General features: G+C 43.1%; 1 protein-coding gene across 1 annotated transcript in view; it reads left to right on the plus strand.

Annotated features, from left to right (window-relative positions):
* The window catches only part of FREM1 (FRAS1 related extracellular matrix 1), a 68,278-nt gene that overhangs the window by 46,328 nt on the left and 2,384 nt on the right, over positions 1–19,566 (plus strand). The window contains exons 26-34 of the mRNA XM_086629399.1: positions 78–222; positions 2,341–2,470; positions 3,860–3,932; positions 6,873–7,022; positions 8,217–8,455; positions 9,661–9,708; positions 9,989–10,171; positions 10,444–10,569; positions 11,285–11,400. Coding sequence (XP_086485525.1) covers positions 78–222; positions 2,341–2,470; positions 3,860–3,932; positions 6,873–7,022; positions 8,217–8,455; positions 9,661–9,708; positions 9,989–10,171; positions 10,444–10,569; positions 11,285–11,400 — 1,210 coding nt within the window. The remainder of the gene's footprint in view (positions 1–77; positions 223–2,340; positions 2,471–3,859; positions 3,933–6,872; positions 7,023–8,216; positions 8,456–9,660; positions 9,709–9,988; positions 10,172–10,443; positions 10,570–11,284; positions 11,401–19,566) is intronic.

A 19,566-nucleotide genomic window follows, 5' to 3' on the forward strand; every position in this document is an offset into this window, starting at 1 on the left:
TGAAAACAGTCTATATGAGCTACATGGTTCTTATTAAGAGGCTTTTGATTCACCTGAATGTTTCTCTCCTTTCCCAGGTGGATTTATTCGGGAAGAGTTTAGCCAAAAGGATTTAAACAGCAAAATCATACTTTATGTCATCAATCCTTCGTGGGAAGTGAATTCAGACAACTTCGAGTTTCAAGTCACAGATGACAGTGGAAACTCCGCGGTGCCCCAAAGGTAGCTCCAACCCTCGATGGCGCACGCTGCGGTGCACTGTGAGCGCTTCCCCCCCAGGTGAATGAACCTGTGCTGGGCTTGAAGCCATGCAGACGTGAACGTAACTATGACTCAAACTGCCATTTCTTTCACTGAAGAGTAGAGAAGGTTTCTTCCCCTCAGAGAGGCAAAATACAAAGGGCTAGCTCCAGGTTAGATGTAGGCACAGTTTTCAAGGATCTTTGGGGCCTCACAGAAAAACACAATGGAGTTTATTTTAAGCAGTAGTTGGGCACCTGGAGATCCGAGATACTGGGTGCTGAGGGACGAGACCGTAGCTTCCTGTACGTGGTCTTGCAGCTGGAGGTCACTCTTGCCTTGTGCTGACGGCAACTCTCTTTTCACAAGCTTGAGATCACGATAGAGGGGATGCTCTTAAGCAGTAAAAACTATGTGAGAGCCATACTTCTGCAACAGAGCACTGAAAGAAGGTGGAAGATGCACAGCATCTTCTTTGTCATCCAAAATTTAGATTAGGCATGTTATCAAAATTTCATTGTGACATATGATAAGCCTAATGTACAAAAATCAGAGACTGAGGTGTCACCTGAACTGTGCTTTGATGATAAAGGCCGAAAGTGGGAGAAGCTCTACAGCAGGGGCAACACTTCTCTTTGTTTCTGAAAACAGCACTGAACATTCAACTGATTTATTTAACCACGATTAACCGTGAAAAATAACTAACGCTGTATTCCTGGGCTAAATGGGCTGGCTACTCACAAAGCAGGGCTTGTGGCAAGGGAAAAGGACCGGACCAGTGGTCCCAAGGGCCAGGGTCCCCTGCAGAGCACTTCCCAGCAGACTAGAGAGAAGGGGACTGAGCAGAGCTGGGAAGGCTTTTCGGCAGTTAACGTGCTGTGCCAAAAGATGTCCCTGTGCACAAATGCATCCCAAGGCGGCCAGCCTCGGCGCTTCCCCGCAGCTGCACCGTGCTGGATCATGGATGCGCTGCCATGAAAACCACCCCTAAAACGTGGCCGCTCCGCAAAGGGGAATTTGGCTTTTAAGGAAAAAATAGTGTGTTTAGTATTGGATTTAAAAGCTTGTGAGGGTTTTTTTGTTCGTTTGTTTGCTTTTGAACAATTTATCACCTAAGGCCACTCGTTCAAAATACAAGTTTTATTTGCATGTCGATATTATTAAGGTTGAATCCCAGCTTCTGTCTGAATGCTGCTGGACTATATCTGGCATATGCATCCTCTTTAATAAAAAGAAAGTAAGTCAGCTTCTAAATGGGTTGCCCACACCATGAGTATCAGAAGATTTAGGAGGACAGGAGGACACTTCCACTGATGTTAGAGACAGTCAACCCTGAAAGGTTTATGCATTTGTTTTAGAAAAGTTCAAATTGTTTTGTAAGTAGCACAGGTCATTTTCCTTCTTTCTACTCTCTTTCATTCCTCTCTGACTGACTAATTTTTATCATAGCTTTTAAAAAGGCAAGATCTTTATTGGCCGCCCTATGTGTCATGTGATCCTTGGAGGTTCAGTCACATCCCTATTAAAAAAGCTCTAAAATTCAGTGTATGAATTGCCTGGACTCAGCCACTGAGTGAAGTACACAGAGTGATAAAGTAAGAGGAGCAGGGAGGGTACTCACACAGAGGTGGTGAAGTCCTGGAGGGTGCCCCATGCTCTACAGTGCCAGAGTTAGAGGACAGACAAAGGAAGGTGAGAAGAAAACAGGATATTGCAGAGAAAATACCAGGTGGTGAAAGTAAAATAAAACTACAGGGATAAAGAGAACCAGGAAGAAACAGCAATAGCTTGACTTGGCGTATTTGGTGTTAGGGACAAACTCTGCTCTTCTCAGCACTGCTGCAGAACCCCTCTGGTTCTGAAACAAGGTTCAGGCTTGGTTTGAAGTATACCAGGGCTCGACTGGAAGATTAATTAACCACCTCTTCCTCTTTCTAATCAGCCAAATGTGTTGATTTGGAAACAAAGACTCAGTATGTGTATTGGCTAAACGAGCAGTCAGGAGAGAAATGGCTCCTCAGGGACCCTGGGAGCTGCAGGGGGTGGGGGCAGCAGGGAAGGTGGCGTTGCTTCACACCAGCTTTCCCGTGTCTCCCACAGGCTGGAGCTGCGGTGGTCCCGGATTGAAATGCAACAGACCGAATACGAAGTGTGTGAGAGCGTGGGAGCAGTGTCTCTGAGAATCGCCAGGGCAGGACACTCTGCAGAGTCTGCCTTTGTCACAGCGAAGGTAGAACGGAAAGCCAAGCTCCCAACTGGAAACTTAACAATAAATAATATGCTGTTTCAGTAACCAGCAAAAAGGCCATCAATTCAAACCAGACTTACTGGGATGTTGTAGGACAGAGGGTTGGAAAGTTTCTGACAAAACTTTCTGATTTTTAAGTAGAAATGCTGATTGACCAAAACTGGAATGTTTTGGAGCAGTATTTCCATTTTGATGACTTTCTGTGACAAAGCAGGCAGTTTCCTCTCTCACAGTGCTCAGAAGCTGGGTTTCCAGGATCTGCCACTTTAAAATCCAGGCTTTGATCAACCTGGGGCCTTGAGGCTTCTCATTTCCTTTCTCAGGCTGGAGGAGCCCAGGATCTATGGGAGCTTCAACTCCACACACATGGCAGTCTCCCCCATTTCTCCCCTGCTGACATCACCCTAGGAAATAGCCCAAGGAGCCTCCTACATCTCCAGTAACAGCCTCTGTCTTATATCAGAAAAATTAGACTGAAAGCTGCAGGGTATAATTTTGTAAAACAGGTTTTTTGCAACTTGCCTTCACAAATTTTACCCGTTTCCTCATAAAATGGAAGTTCCAGGATTTTACCAGAAAAATACTAAATGTTTCCCCCAGTTTCTCCAGATTATAACTCTAATTTCTAATTGGAAACATTGTTTGATTTTTTTTTCCACTGAAGTCAGTGGGAATTTTGCTATTGGCTTTGTCAGGGGCCATCCTGCCCTATCCTTCACAGACTCCAGTGACTCTACTTCACTAGTACCTACCTTTTCCAGGTCAGCTAAAAAGACTTGTGAGATCAATCCCAGCATCAGGAACGCAGTGTGGAAGCTGGTGTTCTCTGCCGATCTCCTACGAAAATTCAGGGAATTCCTGGAGTCCCCATACTTTTGTATGTATGCAGGGGTTCCTGCTTATCCCAACGAGTCTTTGGGGCTGACAGACAGCTCTGCATGCAAACGCTTCTTCCAAGACCTCACAAAGGGATAAATGGGCAAACGTGGCCAGGCTGCTGGTGCTGCTTTTCCAGGGTGCCTTGATGTGCCAGTCCAGGAGCCCAGTATGGCTGGGTCCCCAGGCATGGTGAACAGCAGTGTTATCTGATGCTGTCAAGTGGCAGTCTGAGAGGGGCGAGGCAATATTTTAAGACGAGAAATTTTTTTTGATGATGAGATTCAAACCATGAGTGAGGACAGAATGACAGTTGCACATCACAAGGTTTATTCTTTAGGCCTTTATCTTTTTTTCGGTCTAAGCACATATATGGATTGGCATGTCTTTTTGAGACTCCATGGAGAGCTGTACAGTAGCTTCAGCACACAGCAGAATGCAGTGGTTTGGTGAAACAGGTCACAGCATGGCATTTATGGTTTGATTTCTTCTCAGGTCAAGGAAATATCTGCTATGCTGGGAAAGGACTTCACAGTGACTCCCTCCAAGCTTGTTCAGTTTGATCCAGGTATGAACCAATGTACTGAATAATTTCAAAATTAATTCACTGATTTTGAAAATGTAAACTCTCATTTTGGAGAGTGAAAACTATTACATATCTGAAGCTAGAAGAGCTGAATAGGATTAAAGACACTTGGGCTCGTTTTCTGGAAGTGCAGTTAGCTTTCTTTGTGAATTAATATCCTTATTACTTAGGGTGAGATGGGTTATGGTTCCTTTACATCAGTTAAAATATCAAAAGTGCTGAAATGATGCCTCCTAATCTCCTCACAGCTAGGCTGGGGAGGACTTACCCTGAGCTGAGCTGTGAGATGCTTTAAAGATTTGAAACTGAGTACAGCTTAAGTTATGCGATTTATCCAAGACCAGAAAGGTGCAAAAGAACCTCACGACTGTCAGACACCATCTCTGCTTGCTCTGTAATCATAACAGCCTGACCTCGGCTGAGGTGGTAAATAGCAAGAAATGATAATAACTATATTATCAAAAGGAGCTTGATTTTTTTCTTCTGGAGGAGAATCAATAGTAAAAATGAATACAAATGTGAAGATACTGAAGATACTGAAAAAAGCTTAATTTGTCCTGCACAATTTATTATTATTATGCTTTGGGTATCTCACTGGGTCTAGGTAAAAAACAGTCCAGGTGAGAGTTTCACAATTTACCATTCAGTACTTCAGCTTCATCTGAAAAATTGTTTTTGCCCATATAAATACTTTATCTGGGAATGAAAACCCATTTGCTAACATGATCACTTCCTTCGCATATGCAAGTCTGAGGGTTTTTTTGAACATGTGGTGTTGGCATAGTTCAAGATTTATTTGAGTTTAGAAAATGGTGTCCACACAGGCCTCCCAGGATGTCACCTGCAATGCCAGCAGAGATTATCCCAAGATTGCCAGCAAAGAGATTTCAATGGCAGAAAGTCACAGTGACTACAGAGCAGACCAAATATATCATCTGTCAAAGGCTGAAATAAATGGCATGCATTTGATGGTAAAAATTAGTTTCAGTGCTTACCTGCATTTGAAAAACAGATATGGGGAATATGATAAGTCAGCTCCAGCCAAAGCCTGGGGATTTTTACTTTAGGATTTAAGGTTTCTATTTTGAAAAAAGGCTGCAGAGATTATGTAGCACTGCATCGCATGGATGCACTCATATATACCCTAGCTTTGCTTGGCTATGCCATAGGAAAACTTGTAGCTTCAAGTCCAGTGAGAGTCACAAATCTGAGTATTTTGCAAACATGCCACTACAGCCATCTTGAGAAAGTAAAATTTTACGTAAATGTGTAGAATGAGCAACTGCTGGTTAGTTTTCAGAGGTGGATGAGGGAGGACACCCAGCAGACAGCAGTAAAAAACAGCTGGGCAGAAAGGTGGAAATCTGCCCTAATTTCCAGTGTTTCTGGAACACACATGAAACCCCTGAAACTAATGTGCCACTCCCTGAGACCCTTTATCTAGCATTAGATTTTTTTTTGTTGTTGTTTTAAATTAGAAGATAGAAGGAAGATTTGAGAGATCAGTGTAAAAAGTAAAAAGTCCTTCCTACTGTGCTGCCCAGGACTCCAGCACTCTTTCTTCTAATGTACTATGCAGTCAAGCTTACCAGCCTCTGTACTGAAATGGCTAGAGACTGTTGGAAAGAGATTTTTAGTGCAAGGCCCTTTACTAGAATTTCCTTATTCTGCTGGTCCATGCAGATTCTCCAAGCATGGAACGATTTGGAGTCACTGCTATTGTATTGCTGAATATGGTGGTAAGCCACATGAAAATGAACTGTGAACATGGACAGGAGAGAGGCACACTATTCCGCTTTTCCAGCCAGCTTCTCAGTTAATCCAGCCAAGCTCCTTCACATAGGCTTTTTGGGGTGGCTCTCTTCAAAAGTCCTTTGCTTAGGCTTAACTTTAGGTAAGGACCCTCCAAACTGTTACATTCAAGGTGTCAGTTTCTTAGTTCTAAATACAAGATGTTTGATATGTATTAATTAGTAGTATTTATTAATTATTTCGTAAGGCTGATAGGTTTGTTTTAGAAACAAACCTCAGCTATGCTAATTAACTGGACCGACCTGCACATTAGACTGCAATCAAAAAATTTTAATAGAAAGGAGCCGAAGATGTCCCTGTCCAAGTTTATGGGTCTGTACTGACAGCGTCTCTTGGCTGGAGGATTCATACTGGAAAGAGGCAAGGAAATAGAGATTATGCAAGGTGCCATAAGGATGCAGAGATTTTTTTTTACTATGTCGCACATGTATCTTTGGTACTAAATTTTGGACATTAGCACTGACGTTGTGATGCAGAAACAGTTCCCAAGATGTTTTGTTGACAGCAATGTGTACATTAAGATCTGTTTCTGTCCTGCTGCCTCTGACTTTTCCTCACCAAATTTTGTAGCCTTTTGGGTAATAACCAGCCTAGTCCTTTATCTTGGAATGATCTTTTCCCATTCCCATAATGCAAGCCTGAAGTTACCTGAAGTAAAGGCAAGCAGCCAAGCAAAAATTTTGTAACGAAGTATAAAATCTGCCTATAAGGTTGTAGTTGAATCTAACACAGTCTTTGATCCTTTTGCAGGTATTTTAAATAACCGTTCCATCGCTGAAGTTAAGCTTTCAAGATAGAAAGCATCTGATGTTTTCTCTTGAAAATTGCAAAGAAAGTCCTAAATCTATGAATTGTAGTGTCCTTTCCCACATCTACAGCTGCTTTTTGTTACACTTGTATGCGCTTGAAATGAATCATCATTGCCCAGGAACAAATTCAAACTTAATGTTATTTGGGAGAACTGCAGGAGTCCAGTCAGTTGGTAGGAGCACAATAGCATACACCAGCTACGCCATTCTAGCTGCAGACATGTTAATTAATATATTTCTTTGACACCCTGATTGATTGAAATAGCACTTAAAGAGTAATTAAGATGTTTATTTCTGTTAGGAATGTCAACCAAGACGTGGAATATAGCAATTACCTATGATGGATTAGAGGAAGATGATGAAGTCTTTGAAGTAGTTCTGAACTCCCCTGTGAATGCTGTTCTTGGCACCCGGACAAAAGCTGTAGTGAAAATTTTGGACTCAAAAGGAGGTATTCTCTTTTGATGTTCATTGTTAAGTAGGTGGGACAATCTTGGCTGAGTAGCTGCTTATTTTCAACCACAACTTGTTCCTAACACTCACCTTCAGATCAAAACGCTTAATTTCTTTTTAGAGAAAACAGGCTTGACAGTTGCAGACCCTTTATTCTCTCACACAATCATATTCATCCTCTTAGGAAACACAGCATGGAGAAAGCAACAAGTACAAAATGAGAAGGGAGCAAGGAAAGAAACCACTTTTTGTAACAACACGAGTTCTGTTCTCATTTATTAAAGTAAGAAAGAAATGTGGTTTAGGTCCATTAGAATGTTTTCTCTGTTATTGTATAGCAGTTGTCATACACCTCTGAAAAAGATTTATTTTCCTCTCCAAAAAGAAACATAATGACTAAACCCAGCTCTTATAAATACATTTTCTAATGCTTAACAAACGCAGTCCACAACATTACAGCACACAGCAGTGATTATTCATTATAGAGTTTAGGCTTTTATATCTGCATTATTATTGTGTTTTTCAGTGATCAAATGTGGTGCGCCTAAAATCATACCAAAAAAGAAACAACTGTAGAAAACCACAAATAACTAGCAATGCAGCCGAGTCCTCTGACAGCTGAAGAGTGTTTTTTTTTTTCCTGGTGCTTAGTGAAACACTATTTTAAATACCTGTGTTGAAAGGAATTAGGTTCCATTTTGCAAAAACTCATTTTAAAATTTCAGATCTATTTTCTCTTTAACATTCATAATGTAAATCAGCAGTCAATTGACACTAGTTTGTAGGAACAATAGTGTCCTGGATTTCTGAAAAGAAAATTATCTGGGCATGATGGTATCTGTATCACCAACATTAGTTAAACATACCTGTCTACCCATGACCAAAAAAACAGCATGCCAAACCCCAATCTATGCATGAAAACAGGTATTTCCAGCAGATGCTTGGTTGAAATTCTCATCTGTGGATAGACAGATGCGTTACATATGAAAACATACACACACAGGTAGTAGTGGCAGCCATAGTCATAGCAAAACCCACAAATCAGGATAACAGAACAAACAGCAAATCAACCACATCAAGTGAAAGAATCATCCAGCTTTTAACAAGAAGCTGTTTATGTGCCCATGTCAACGTGACCAGTTATCTGCTCATGCAGTTAGAACTGACCATCTGCCATTTTTTATGCTTTCAGGTCAGTGCAGATATTCCCATTCTTCTGGCCAAGGCAAGCACGACTTCTGGGGTAGAGGCATACTGTTTCCAGTTTCCTCGGGCTCCTCATCACTTCCCAGGCCTGGCACTGCTCCCTTGGAAGGAATCCCACTGCCTCCTTCCAAAGGGATGAGAGAACATGGAGGGGACCCGTGGCAGGAACACAGCTTGGCGAATCAGTCAAGGACCACGCTGAGAGTGACTGGAAATGGCAGAATGGTAAGATGCTTCTGTAGTGCAGTGATAGACTGCTTGGTGAATTAATTGGGATTTGATATCTTATCATAGAATCATAGAATCATAGAATCATAGAATCATAGAATCATAGAACAGTTTGGGTTGGAAAGGATCTCAAAGATCATCTAGTTCCAACCCCCTGCCATGGGCAGGGACACCCTCCACTACACCAGGTTGCCCAAAGCCTCATCCAACCTGGCCTTGAACACTTCAGGGATGGGGCAGCCACAACTTCTCTGGGCAACCTGTTCCAGTGCCTCACTACCCTCTGAGGGAAAAATTTCTTCCTCAGATCTAATTGAAATCTACCCTCTTTCAGTTTAAAGCCATTGCCCCTTGTCCTATCACTACACGCCCTTGTAAAAAGTCACTCCCCAGCTTTCCTGTAGGCCCTCTTTAGGCACTGGAAGGCTGCAATAAGATCACCCCAGACCCTTCTCTTCTCCAGGCTGAACAGCCCCAACTCTCTCAGCCTGTCTTCACAGCAGAGGTACTCCAGCCCTTGGATTATCTTCATTGAATCTTCGTTTAATCTTCATTTAGTTGTCATATTTTTGTAGTGATCTTACCTGACCATACAACTACCAGAGTTTGCTTTTAGTTAGACCTGAGAGCTATTTAAAAATACTGATGGTGGTGGTGCTAATTTTAAAAAATCCTAATTTTGAAGATCCATGTATGCAAGAGAGGAAGAAAAACTCAAAAAGAGTTGAGGGATGAAACATGCATCAAGCAACTTCGGCAATTATGCAGCTTCTAATCTTGTCTGAATTATGGGTCAGCTAGAAGAAAGGAGTCACTGGAGTCAGGCCAATGCATAGAAGATGTGCATCTGCTCCCAAAGGTGTAAAGCTGAAAATACTGTTAATTTAATCAGGGAACAGTTACTTAAAACTTGCCCATTGCTTTTTCTGCCTAAGTGACATTGATTTAACTTGGCTGTTGAGGGACATTCCACTACTGTGATCTTACAAGTTAAGGGAATCTCCTTATAAACATACTTGTGTGTTTTTTTAATGGCTGTTTTCAGAGGTGATCAATTTCTCTTCTGAAAGAGAAGGAACTAAACCCAAGATATGTTCTGCATGATTTGCAACCTAGATCTTGCAGTAAATCTTGTATAAAGTCTTTTTGTTTCTATAACGCATGAATATGCCCATGTCATTCTGCTGTTCTACCTTTTTCAGGTTCATCCTTCATCTGTATTTAGAAATGGAACTGATGTGGTTTTCAAAGTAAGAGTATTATGAGTATTGCTCAGACATTTCTGCGATTTCTTTCTGATTCTGTTCTTTGCAGGCTTTATCACTGTTAATAATTCATTATGAGCAATACTTTATTTTTCTATGTATCTTTCTTTTTCTTTGGTGTCACTTCCCCTTAATTTGCAAAAATTTGTATTAGAATGCCTTTTTTTTTTTTGATGGAGTTTATTTAAGAGACGCTTGTACGTGCTTACCCTCTCTTTCCCTCTCCTGTTCTGCTCGTGTGTGTGTGTGATACTGTAAAACGCAGTATCACGGGATGGTATCACTCAAAATAGAGGATGACACCTCATCAGCTAAAGCAAACAAGAAGGCTCAAGTGTCAGTAATTAACCAAGCACAGCCACAGATAAATGTCGTCTCCTCTAGGAAGACAGACATCCCACAAGCTGATAAGGCAGAACTGGCATCTGAACCAAGCTCAAGACCTCAGGTACAAAACCTTTTGTTTCACAGGCATTTTCACCATCTGTTTTCAGTCATGCTGTTTTCCAAAATGATTTAACACCTCTGAGATCTGCAGCCCAACCCTGCTCACTGCAAAGCTGAGTTTAACCTACACGCAGATAAATTAAAAACTCAGACCTTGAAGAGTTCTTATGTCACAAAGGTTTAATATAAGACCTGTTTAATCTGTTTCACGTAGCTTGTTTGTTTTGTGTAATTATTTTCCCTCAACTGTTCAAACAACATTTCTCTTTCCAGGACTCCTACTCTTTTCCAAAGGCCTGTACACCAGATTTAAAGGGGCTCTTGCATTACGAAGAAAGCACTCAAAAGTTATTTCAGTGTGATGGGATAATATGGAAATTCTGGAATTCCCAAAGCAAGGTAAAAGCGTTGCCATAAGCATGCATCTAAATCAGAGCACGGACTCACGATGAGTGAGTCTCTCAAGCAAAGGACCATCCTGCAACAATTATCAACTCGTACAGGGAATAAAAGATTTGTCCAGAGCCAAGTTTGCTGTCAGCAGAAAAAAGGATTCCCAGAGACATGATGAAGGCTTGATTGCTGAGGTTGCCTTTCCTCTCTGTCACCTGTAGGTGCTCCTAGACAAACCACACAAATACTGATGCTTTGGTGCTTGTGGGGATGTGGGCATGAGACAGTCAGTGAATGAAGTCTGTGAGAAAATGAGTGGGAGTCAGTAAAATTAGCTCGCTCGGGTATTTGGTAAACATGCACTCCCTCCATCATGTAGGATGTCAGGCTGAATTTTGTTGCACTGCATTCCCTACACAGACTGCAGGAGACAGACGATAGTGTCCAAACTAATGTAATCTCTTAAGAGGGTTTTTGGAACTGAAAACTCATGTCACCTTTAAAGCTACTCATTTTAAATGATAAGCTCCTCTGACAGGCATCTATTTCTTTATATCTTTTAAGCAGTGCTGTAGTTTTATCAGTACACATCAAAGTTCATGTTCAATTTAATTCTGGGAAGGCCATAAGCAGCACCTCCAGCCTTCAGTCTGATTACTAGTGCACAGACCTGGATCAGTGTAAGCAGGAGTCTGATTTGCCTTTTCCTCTTCTATTTTAGGAGGAAAGAATGAAGAAATGTCCCTCCGGATGGACCCATCACATGGGCAGCTGCTACCTCCTGGTAGCGAATCACAAGGTGACCTGGAACACCGCTGCTCGGGCTTGCAGAGAACAGTAAGGGACTTCTTTGAGCAAATGTGTTTGCGGTGCGCTGCTGTTGCCCTCAGTTGAATGCTGCTCTCAAGGCCGAGTTTATTTGGATAAGCCTTGTTGTCACAGCTCCCTGAAAGACAGAACAAGTGCTGGGATTCAGGCCCAGCAGAGGACAGGAATATTATTAGTCTCATAATGTTTCAGGTGGTGATGCTACCTTGTTCACAACCTGAATTCCTGAAGCTGTCCATCTGCAGTGAGGATGCTTTCCTAATGGCAGAGTTAGTTTGAGAAAAGAGAAATAGAGCAAATACATTAATAACAAAAGGAAGGCTAAGGATCACCTCCAGCCCCTACTGGACAGAGGGGGTACGTTAGTCACTAGTGATGAGGACAAGGCTGAGGTCCTTAATGCCTTCTTTGCCTCAGTCTTGAATAATAAGGTTAGTAGTTCCCAGGTGAGCTGGCCTTCGGTGTCTGAGAGCAGGGAGGGAGAGCAAATCAAAGCTCCTGTGATCCAGGAGGAACGGGTCAAGGATCTGCTACTTCGGCTGGATGCCCACAAGTATATGGGGCCTGATGGTATCCACCCGAGAGTCCTGAGAGAGCTGGCGGATGTCATTGCCAAACCCCTGTCCATTATCTTTGGGCAGTCTTGGCTCACTGGGGAAGTTCCGCTGGACTGGAGGCTGGCGGGTGTTACCCCCATTTACAAAAAAGGGCGGAAGGAGGATCCGGGGAACTACAGGCCTGTCAGTTTGACCTCGGTGACGGGCAAAGTCATGGAACAGGTTCTCTTGAGTGCTATGAATGAGCACATACAGGTTAACCGGGTGATCAGGCCCAGTCAACATGGGTTTATGAAAGGCAGAACTTGCCAATCAAACCTGATCACCTTCTATGATGGGGTGACCCGCCTGGTTGACGAGGGAAGGGCTGTGGATGTGGTTTTCCTAGACCTCAGTAAAGCCTTTGATGCAGTTTCTCATAGTGTTCTGGTTGAGAAACTGGTAACTGCTGGCCTGGATAGGCTCACCCTCCTTTGGGTTAAAAACCGGCTGGATGTCCGGGCCCAAAGAGTGGTGGTAAATGGGGCTAAATCCGGCTGGAGGCCGGTCACCAGTGGGGTTCCCCAGGGCTCAGTGCTGGGTCCAGTTCTGTTTAACATCTTTATCAATGACCTGGATGAGGGGATTGAATGTACCCTCAGTAAATTTGCGGACGACACCAAGCTGGGAGGCTGTGTCCATCTGCTCGAGGGTAGGGAGGCCCTTCAGAGGGATTTGAACAGACTGGATCGTTGGGCTGAGGCCAATGGCATGAGCTTTAATAAGGCCAAGTGCAGAGTCCTTCACTTGGGGTATAAAAACCCCAAGCATCGCTACAGGCTCGGGGAAGAGTGGCTGGAGAGCTGCCTGGCGGGGAAGGACCTGGGGGTCTTGGTTGACTACCGGCTTGACATGAGCCAGCAGTGTGCCCAGGTGGCCAAAAAGGCCAATGGGATACTGGCGTGTATCAAGAATGGTGTGACCAGCAAGAGCAGGGAAGTGATCCTGCCCCTATACTGGGCACTGGTGAGGCTGCACCTGGAATATTGTGTCCAGTTTTGGGCCCCTCGCTTTAAGAGAGATATTGAGCTCCTGGAGCGGGTCCAGAGAAGGGCGACTAAACTGGTCAAGGGGCTGGAAAATAAAACTTATGGGGAGCGGCTGAGGGAGTTGGGGCTGTTTAGCCTGGAGAAGAGGAGGCTGAGGGGAGACCTGATTACAGCCTACAAATACTTGAGAAGGGATGGTGGGGAGGTGAGGGAAGGGCTCTTTACATTCGTGATGGGTGATAGGACAAGAGGAGATGGGTATAAGCTTAGTCAGGGGAGGTTCAGGTTGGATGTTAGAAAGTATTTCTTCTCTGAAAGGGTTGTCAGCCACTGGAATAGGAACTACTTAGGGATATGGTTTAATGGGAGATTAGAGACGGTTGGACTGGATGATCTCTAAGGTGTTTTCCAACCTAGAAATCTATGAAATCTATGAAATCTATGAAATCTATGAATCTGTCTTTCATCCTCTCTGACCCACCACTTCCTTGGCTTTACCTTCACTTGATATAGCAACAGTACAACGTTGTCAGCTCCTGTATGCCTCACCATATTCTTCTGAACATGCAGCTCTTCAGATTCTGTAACTACTTGAAAACTTTAACATTCAATTTAACAGTGAATTTCTGACTTTTAAGGATAAATAAAAGCTAATAAAGAAGAATAATAATAGTTGTCTCAAAGCAGGAGACAAACAGAAAATCTGCCAGTCTTGCTCTTTGGAGAGCTTTGTGATTTTGGTTTTAGGAGCAATAGCATAGGACTGAAAGAAATGCTAGCCCTGGTAACATGGAGCTTGCTGTGTGATCATGCATGTTCTGTACCTTGTGTTGAACTGTGAGCGCCAGGCTGAAGACCAAGCTGAACAATAGGAGAGGCTTTAACAGACCTCTCCATTACTCCATGAAATTAAAACGGAAACAGAGAAGAGTTGGAGATGAAAGAAACAGAATATACTCCACAAGTGGTTGAAAGACATGCCAGAAACATGAAATATGGACAAGCGTGCATAACAAATCTTGATTCATTCCACTCAGTTATGCCAGATTATGTTGTCTTGGTAACATGCAAAAGGAAGCTCTCAGTTCTAACACCTGCCAGCTGATGGAAGTTACTCTTTACTAAAATGTAAATGCTACCTGCTCTTGTGAGCTCACCACAAATTTACATTGTTAATTGGTTTACTTAAAATTTCAGTTGCAGAAATGGTTTTCTATCACCTGCTTTTATTTTATTACTTATCCGAACAGAGCTGTAAGTTGTGAATATTCTCATATTTTTTTCTGAAGCCTTCAACATTCAGTTGATCTCTTGGGAACATATGTCCCCCTGCTGCAAGGTGTTCCTCGTGTCCTAAATTATAGAATCATAGAATGGTTTGGGTTGGAAGGGACCTCATAGATCATCTAGTTCCAACCCCCCTGCCATGGGCAGGGACACCCTCCACTACACCAGGTTGCCCAAAGCCTCATCCAACCCGGCCTTGAACACTTCCAGGGATGGGGCATCTACAACATCTCTGGGCAACCAGAGAAGAGGAAAAAAAAAATAAGAGTGTGCTCCTGGTAACCCATATTATTTGTAGGCAGTAACTTCTTGCTGAAGGCTATAGTGTGCAATGCAGATGTTAAACTGAGTAACTGTAAATTAATGACAATGTTAACACCTACACAAAAAGTCAAGGCATATCACTGAATCCACAAGCAAATGAATCCTAGGGCAGTGATGATTCAATTAATGTCAGACTACTATAGACTAAGGAAGCTGTATCCTGGTAAATGGAGTACTCCTGGCTACCATCTGGAACTGATTTACAAAAGCACAGCCTCAGGCATACATTGAAAAGTGGTACAAGAAGATAACAATAAATTTTATTTTGTCCAGCTCCCCACCCTGGCAATCACCACCACCACCACCACCACCTGAGGTATTTCAGTTATTAATACTTCTACTGTTGATCTTTAAATAGCTGATATGTCCAACAAGCAAATAAAATCATCATGGAAGTCAATCCTCCGTTTTTTGATAGATCAAACAAACTTTAGACATTAAATGAAAACATTAGAATTGACTTTCAGTAAACCAATTTCACTGAAAAATAATTTTTATTACTACAAAAATGGCAATATTTTAAACTTCTATTCAATTCTCTTGCTAGACTTTTTCTACTGTACAGAACAGGAAAAAAAGCACAAGCATTGTTAAAGTTGTTTCAGTAACAGCCTCCAAATAACCAACCCCCTAACCTCTGAGAGAAAACACTGCTATCCTGAGATGATGGACTTGTGACCAAGCTATACAAAAAAAGATGTGGACAGGCTGGAGAGGGTCCAGGGAAGGGCCACAAAGATGATCAAAGGACTGGGAAGCCTGCTGTATGAGGAAAGGCTGAGAGAAGTGGGTTCGTTCAGCCTTGAGAAAAGAAGGCCTAGGGGAGACCTTCTCACCACGTTCCAGGATTTAAAGGGTGGCTACAAAGGAGACTCTCTTTTTACAAGAAGTCCCATGGAAAAGACAATGGGTAATGGGTACAAGTTAATCCTGAAGAGATTCTGACTGGACACAAGAGGAAAATTTTTCACAGTGAGAACAATCAGCTGTTGGAATAATCTCCCCAGAGAAGTGATGGATTCCCCAACACGGGACACTTTTAAGATTTGGCTGGACAGGGTGCTGGGCCATCTTGTCTAGACCATGCTTTTGCCAAAAAAGGTTGGACCAGATAATCCTTGAGGTCCCTTCCAACCTGGTATTCTGTGATTCTATGATTCTATTCTATCAAAGCAATCCTACCAATTTATTGTGGAAGCACTAAATTCTGTCTGGGCAGAATTATACATACATGGGCTTATGCAAACCTATTTGGGCTTCTAATGAGCTTTGACATTTATTGCTTTCATTTGTTGCAGGTGGCATATGAACCTTTTCTTCAGTTTTCACGCGAAGGGATAGAAACTGACACAAAAATGTGCCTGTCTTGATGCAAGTTGTTGTATGCTGTGGTGATAGTGAGGGTAGAAGAAATATCAGCAAATTGCTGTCAAAGTCTTGCACCATCTCTAACTCTTCCCCAATACATTGGAGAGAAAGGTGGTCTAAGAACTCATTTCTCTAGTTTTGTTTCGTATGCATGAAAAGGGCCTTGGCAACATGAAGAGAAGCATCTGAGGGATATTACAGCTGAGTGATCCCACAGCAGCCTGATTTAGCAGCAATTTTGGGGATTTATGTTACAGTTCTTGTTTATCCCACAGGAACATGTCCTCCCCAAGGTTCAGTGCAGTGAGGTTCACTCATATGTGAGATGGTTTCACTGCTGCCACTGAAGGCACTCTCCACTGGATAGACAGAACCCACAGTTGTGTCTTCAACTTTGTTAGTCAGATTATACCTGCATCCTCCTGAAGCTGAACATTTAATTAGAGCTTAAATAAGGTCAGATTTCGGATCCTTTGCTGCCAGCTTGGTAAGGCAAGGGCTGTTATTTTGTGTGATGTTTGTGTATCAGCACCATGTGGCCTTAGTCCTTGGGAATCACAAGCAGAAGCATATCAAAAATAATAGGTTAGATCCTTCGTGGTGACTCAGTGTTGCCTAGTGCAAAGCAGGATGGACCCTGCTGCCCTCCTCTCCTAACACTGTGCTAGTTCTGAAAGTAACTGGTTTAACTCATATTACTGCCAGTGACTCCAGCACATGGATTCAGGTACCTACAGTCATTTCAAAGGTCTAGTGTATCTCGCCTGACTTTCAGCTGCCACTCTGGAAGCACAGGGCTCCTGTAAGCTCTGCGCCACGTCTGCCAGCCTCATATGAATGTTTTGAACATTATGAGGCATTGTAAGCAAGACTAGACACCTATCTCGAGGCACCGGGATTACTCCCTAGGTGGTCAAACAAAAGCCTGGGATAAGCAGAACCTCTCAGTCACTGCCTCACTTCACCACCAACGTAGGACATGTAGGAACTGCTGAACACAGCAGTTCAAATTAATTGTCCTCCTGTGCTGCAGAGACCTTCATAGCTAGTCAAGTGTGCTTTTGCCAAAGTTAAATTTATCAAAATGGTACAAAGCTCCTTTAAATGTATTGGACAATTTAACGTAAAATCAGCAAAGTCTTTGTGGTAAGCGTTTTGCATATACTACTTCAAGGTCAATGACTACCCAAAAGATTTCCTTAATTTGGGCAACTTCTCTAAGGTGATGGATGCTCTTGACTTGTTAGCCAAAATTTTGAAACACACAGGAATAATTTCAAATGGAGTTATTTAGCATAGAAATCAGTGATGTGTGTGGGGTTTTGGTTTGGTTTGGTTTGTTTTTTTTTTTCAATAAGGCATTATGCCTCCTTCTCTAGAGTAATTCAAATTAGGAAGTATTAGATTTACATAACTCCATAAATAACATTATCTTGTCATTTCCTGTGTCTGGCGCTCTGCCTAGGGGTACAGTTAGTAATACTACGGTTAAGTGGTATGTTCCTTCAGGACTGTTCTCATTTCCCTACAATACATCCAAACCTCTACTAGGTGTAACAATTAGAATGGTTGTTCTCTCTTCAGTCACTTGTGTTTCTCAGGCTGTATTTAGAAAGCACTCCTATGGAGAAAAGATTAGATAACATTATAATTACTGCAGTGCTTTCCTTTCACTGTGCTGAAATCTCTCCCTGGTACTTGGATTGAAGTAAAAGTCTGAAACTGTTATTGCTCAGACCACCCCTATATGTCATAAATGATAGAGCAGTTACTGATACACATTGGTGGTTTTTGTGTTCACATTTTCCAAAACAATGGAAACAACAGGAGAAGGCTATACTTGCTTAAAGTGAACAACTTAGTTCCAAGGCTTTGATTGTCCTTAAGCAGAAGCCAGAAAAAATGCTCTATTTTTGCTCTTCCTCAGCTAGTAGCAATACCACAGCGACCACTGCCCAAATCTCTTCTTAGCCCCAAGTTTGGTCAGTGGCCAACTGTAGTCACTGTGAGGGGGAATGGCATCCTGCCGCCGAATCAGTTACCCTGGGAGGACGACCCGAACTAACTGAGCCTGCTTTCCTGGACCTTTTGTCTGAGGACGAAGACAGAGCCCAAAACTTTCCAAGAGCTTTTGTCAGTGTAACAGCTTTGTTCCTGGTTCACTGCAGATTCGGTGCCTGGTAGGTGGGCCAAGAGGTGCAGAAGGACGTCATCCTGGGGACATACAGGCACCAACACCATCCACGAGACTTTACCATGATGAGAAGCACAGTCAAAGCTGCTGCTGGGAGCTTCACTGGGTGAAGTTTTGGGAGCCGGTATACGATAAGTGGGTGCACAATCCTGACTACTACCAGACAGCTGCTAAACACTTTGTGCTGGGACAGTCTGCCATTTGACAAGTCACGAACAATTTCCGAGGCCATCCTGCCACACTTCTACCTGAGGAGAGTGTACACAGATGTCAATGAGATCCCTTACACTTTGTTCTGTAATGGCCCCTGAACCCAGAGCGCCCTTGATGAGACCTACGTTAGTGTGTGGTGCTTGGTCTAGGGCAGCCATGGTTACATAGACTTCGAGGGCCAACACTCAGTTGTCCCGCAGCCCTTGGCAGACCCACCATGCAAAGCAGAGCAGAGGGAGAATCCCCCGCTGCTTTGGTTGACTGCAGGGATAATGGAAGAGGCCTTTGCAGCAGGAGCATCCCACCAGCATTGGATATATATGGAACATACAGAGCATATGGAACAATGAATTTGTTCCATACCATGACTCTGTGTGCCCAGATTAAGAAATGGTCCAGATTTTGTGCAATAGGGACTGTGCAGAATATTGTGGGCTACCACTTTGAATTTCTCCTGATGTCAAATTAGCCTGCTTCCCTATCTTGTGTGGCGTTATGGTATGGCATCCATGGGATCGGTACCATTAGAAGAGATACAAGGCATCCAACAAGAATGGAGCTCCAGGCACAGGTCTCTAACTAGGCAGTAGGCTTGGTGGTGGGCTGGCATCTCAAGGTCTGTTCGTGGTCTCTATAGCGGATTCAGGTCTGCCATGCCACCCTTGAGGTCTGGTTGTTGTCCGAGCTCTTAAAGAGGACAGTGTTTACCTCCTTTGGAGCAATACTGATCTTCTGTCTCCATTATCTGGCAACAGTCATGAAATTAGCAAAATTCCCAAAATGTCATTGACATATTCTGCTGCTAGAAAAGCTTTTGGTTCTCTTAAAACACGTTTTGATGAGCAGTGTTTTTTGCTTGGGCCCTATCAAGCATCACCCAGGATGTTCTGGGAGGCTGAAGGGGTTGGTACCTCTGTTAGATGGAGTGGCAGTCAGAAATATGAGACAACAGAAATGACAAAGTCTCGACGTCGGAGGGAAGGCAAGAGCAGGTGTGACAGGTAAAAAGGTGGTGACATGATATCAAGGCAGGCAAAAAGATGGATAAATAAGAAAGTGGAGCCACTGATGGCTGACAGTTCCTGGCAAATGTGAAGGACGCGATACGTCTCTTAATGCTTCAGGATTTAGCCTGATCTCTAAAGAGCGTAAGGCCAGCCTGCTGGTGCTTGCATGCTTCGTACGAGCTGGAAGACTTCACAGT

Source organism: Tauraco erythrolophus, chromosome Z (genome assembly GCF_009769465.1).
Source record: "Tauraco erythrolophus isolate bTauEry1 chromosome Z, bTauEry1.pri, whole genome shotgun sequence".
Classification (NCBI taxonomy): domain Eukaryota; kingdom Metazoa; phylum Chordata; class Aves; order Musophagiformes; family Musophagidae; genus Tauraco; species Tauraco erythrolophus.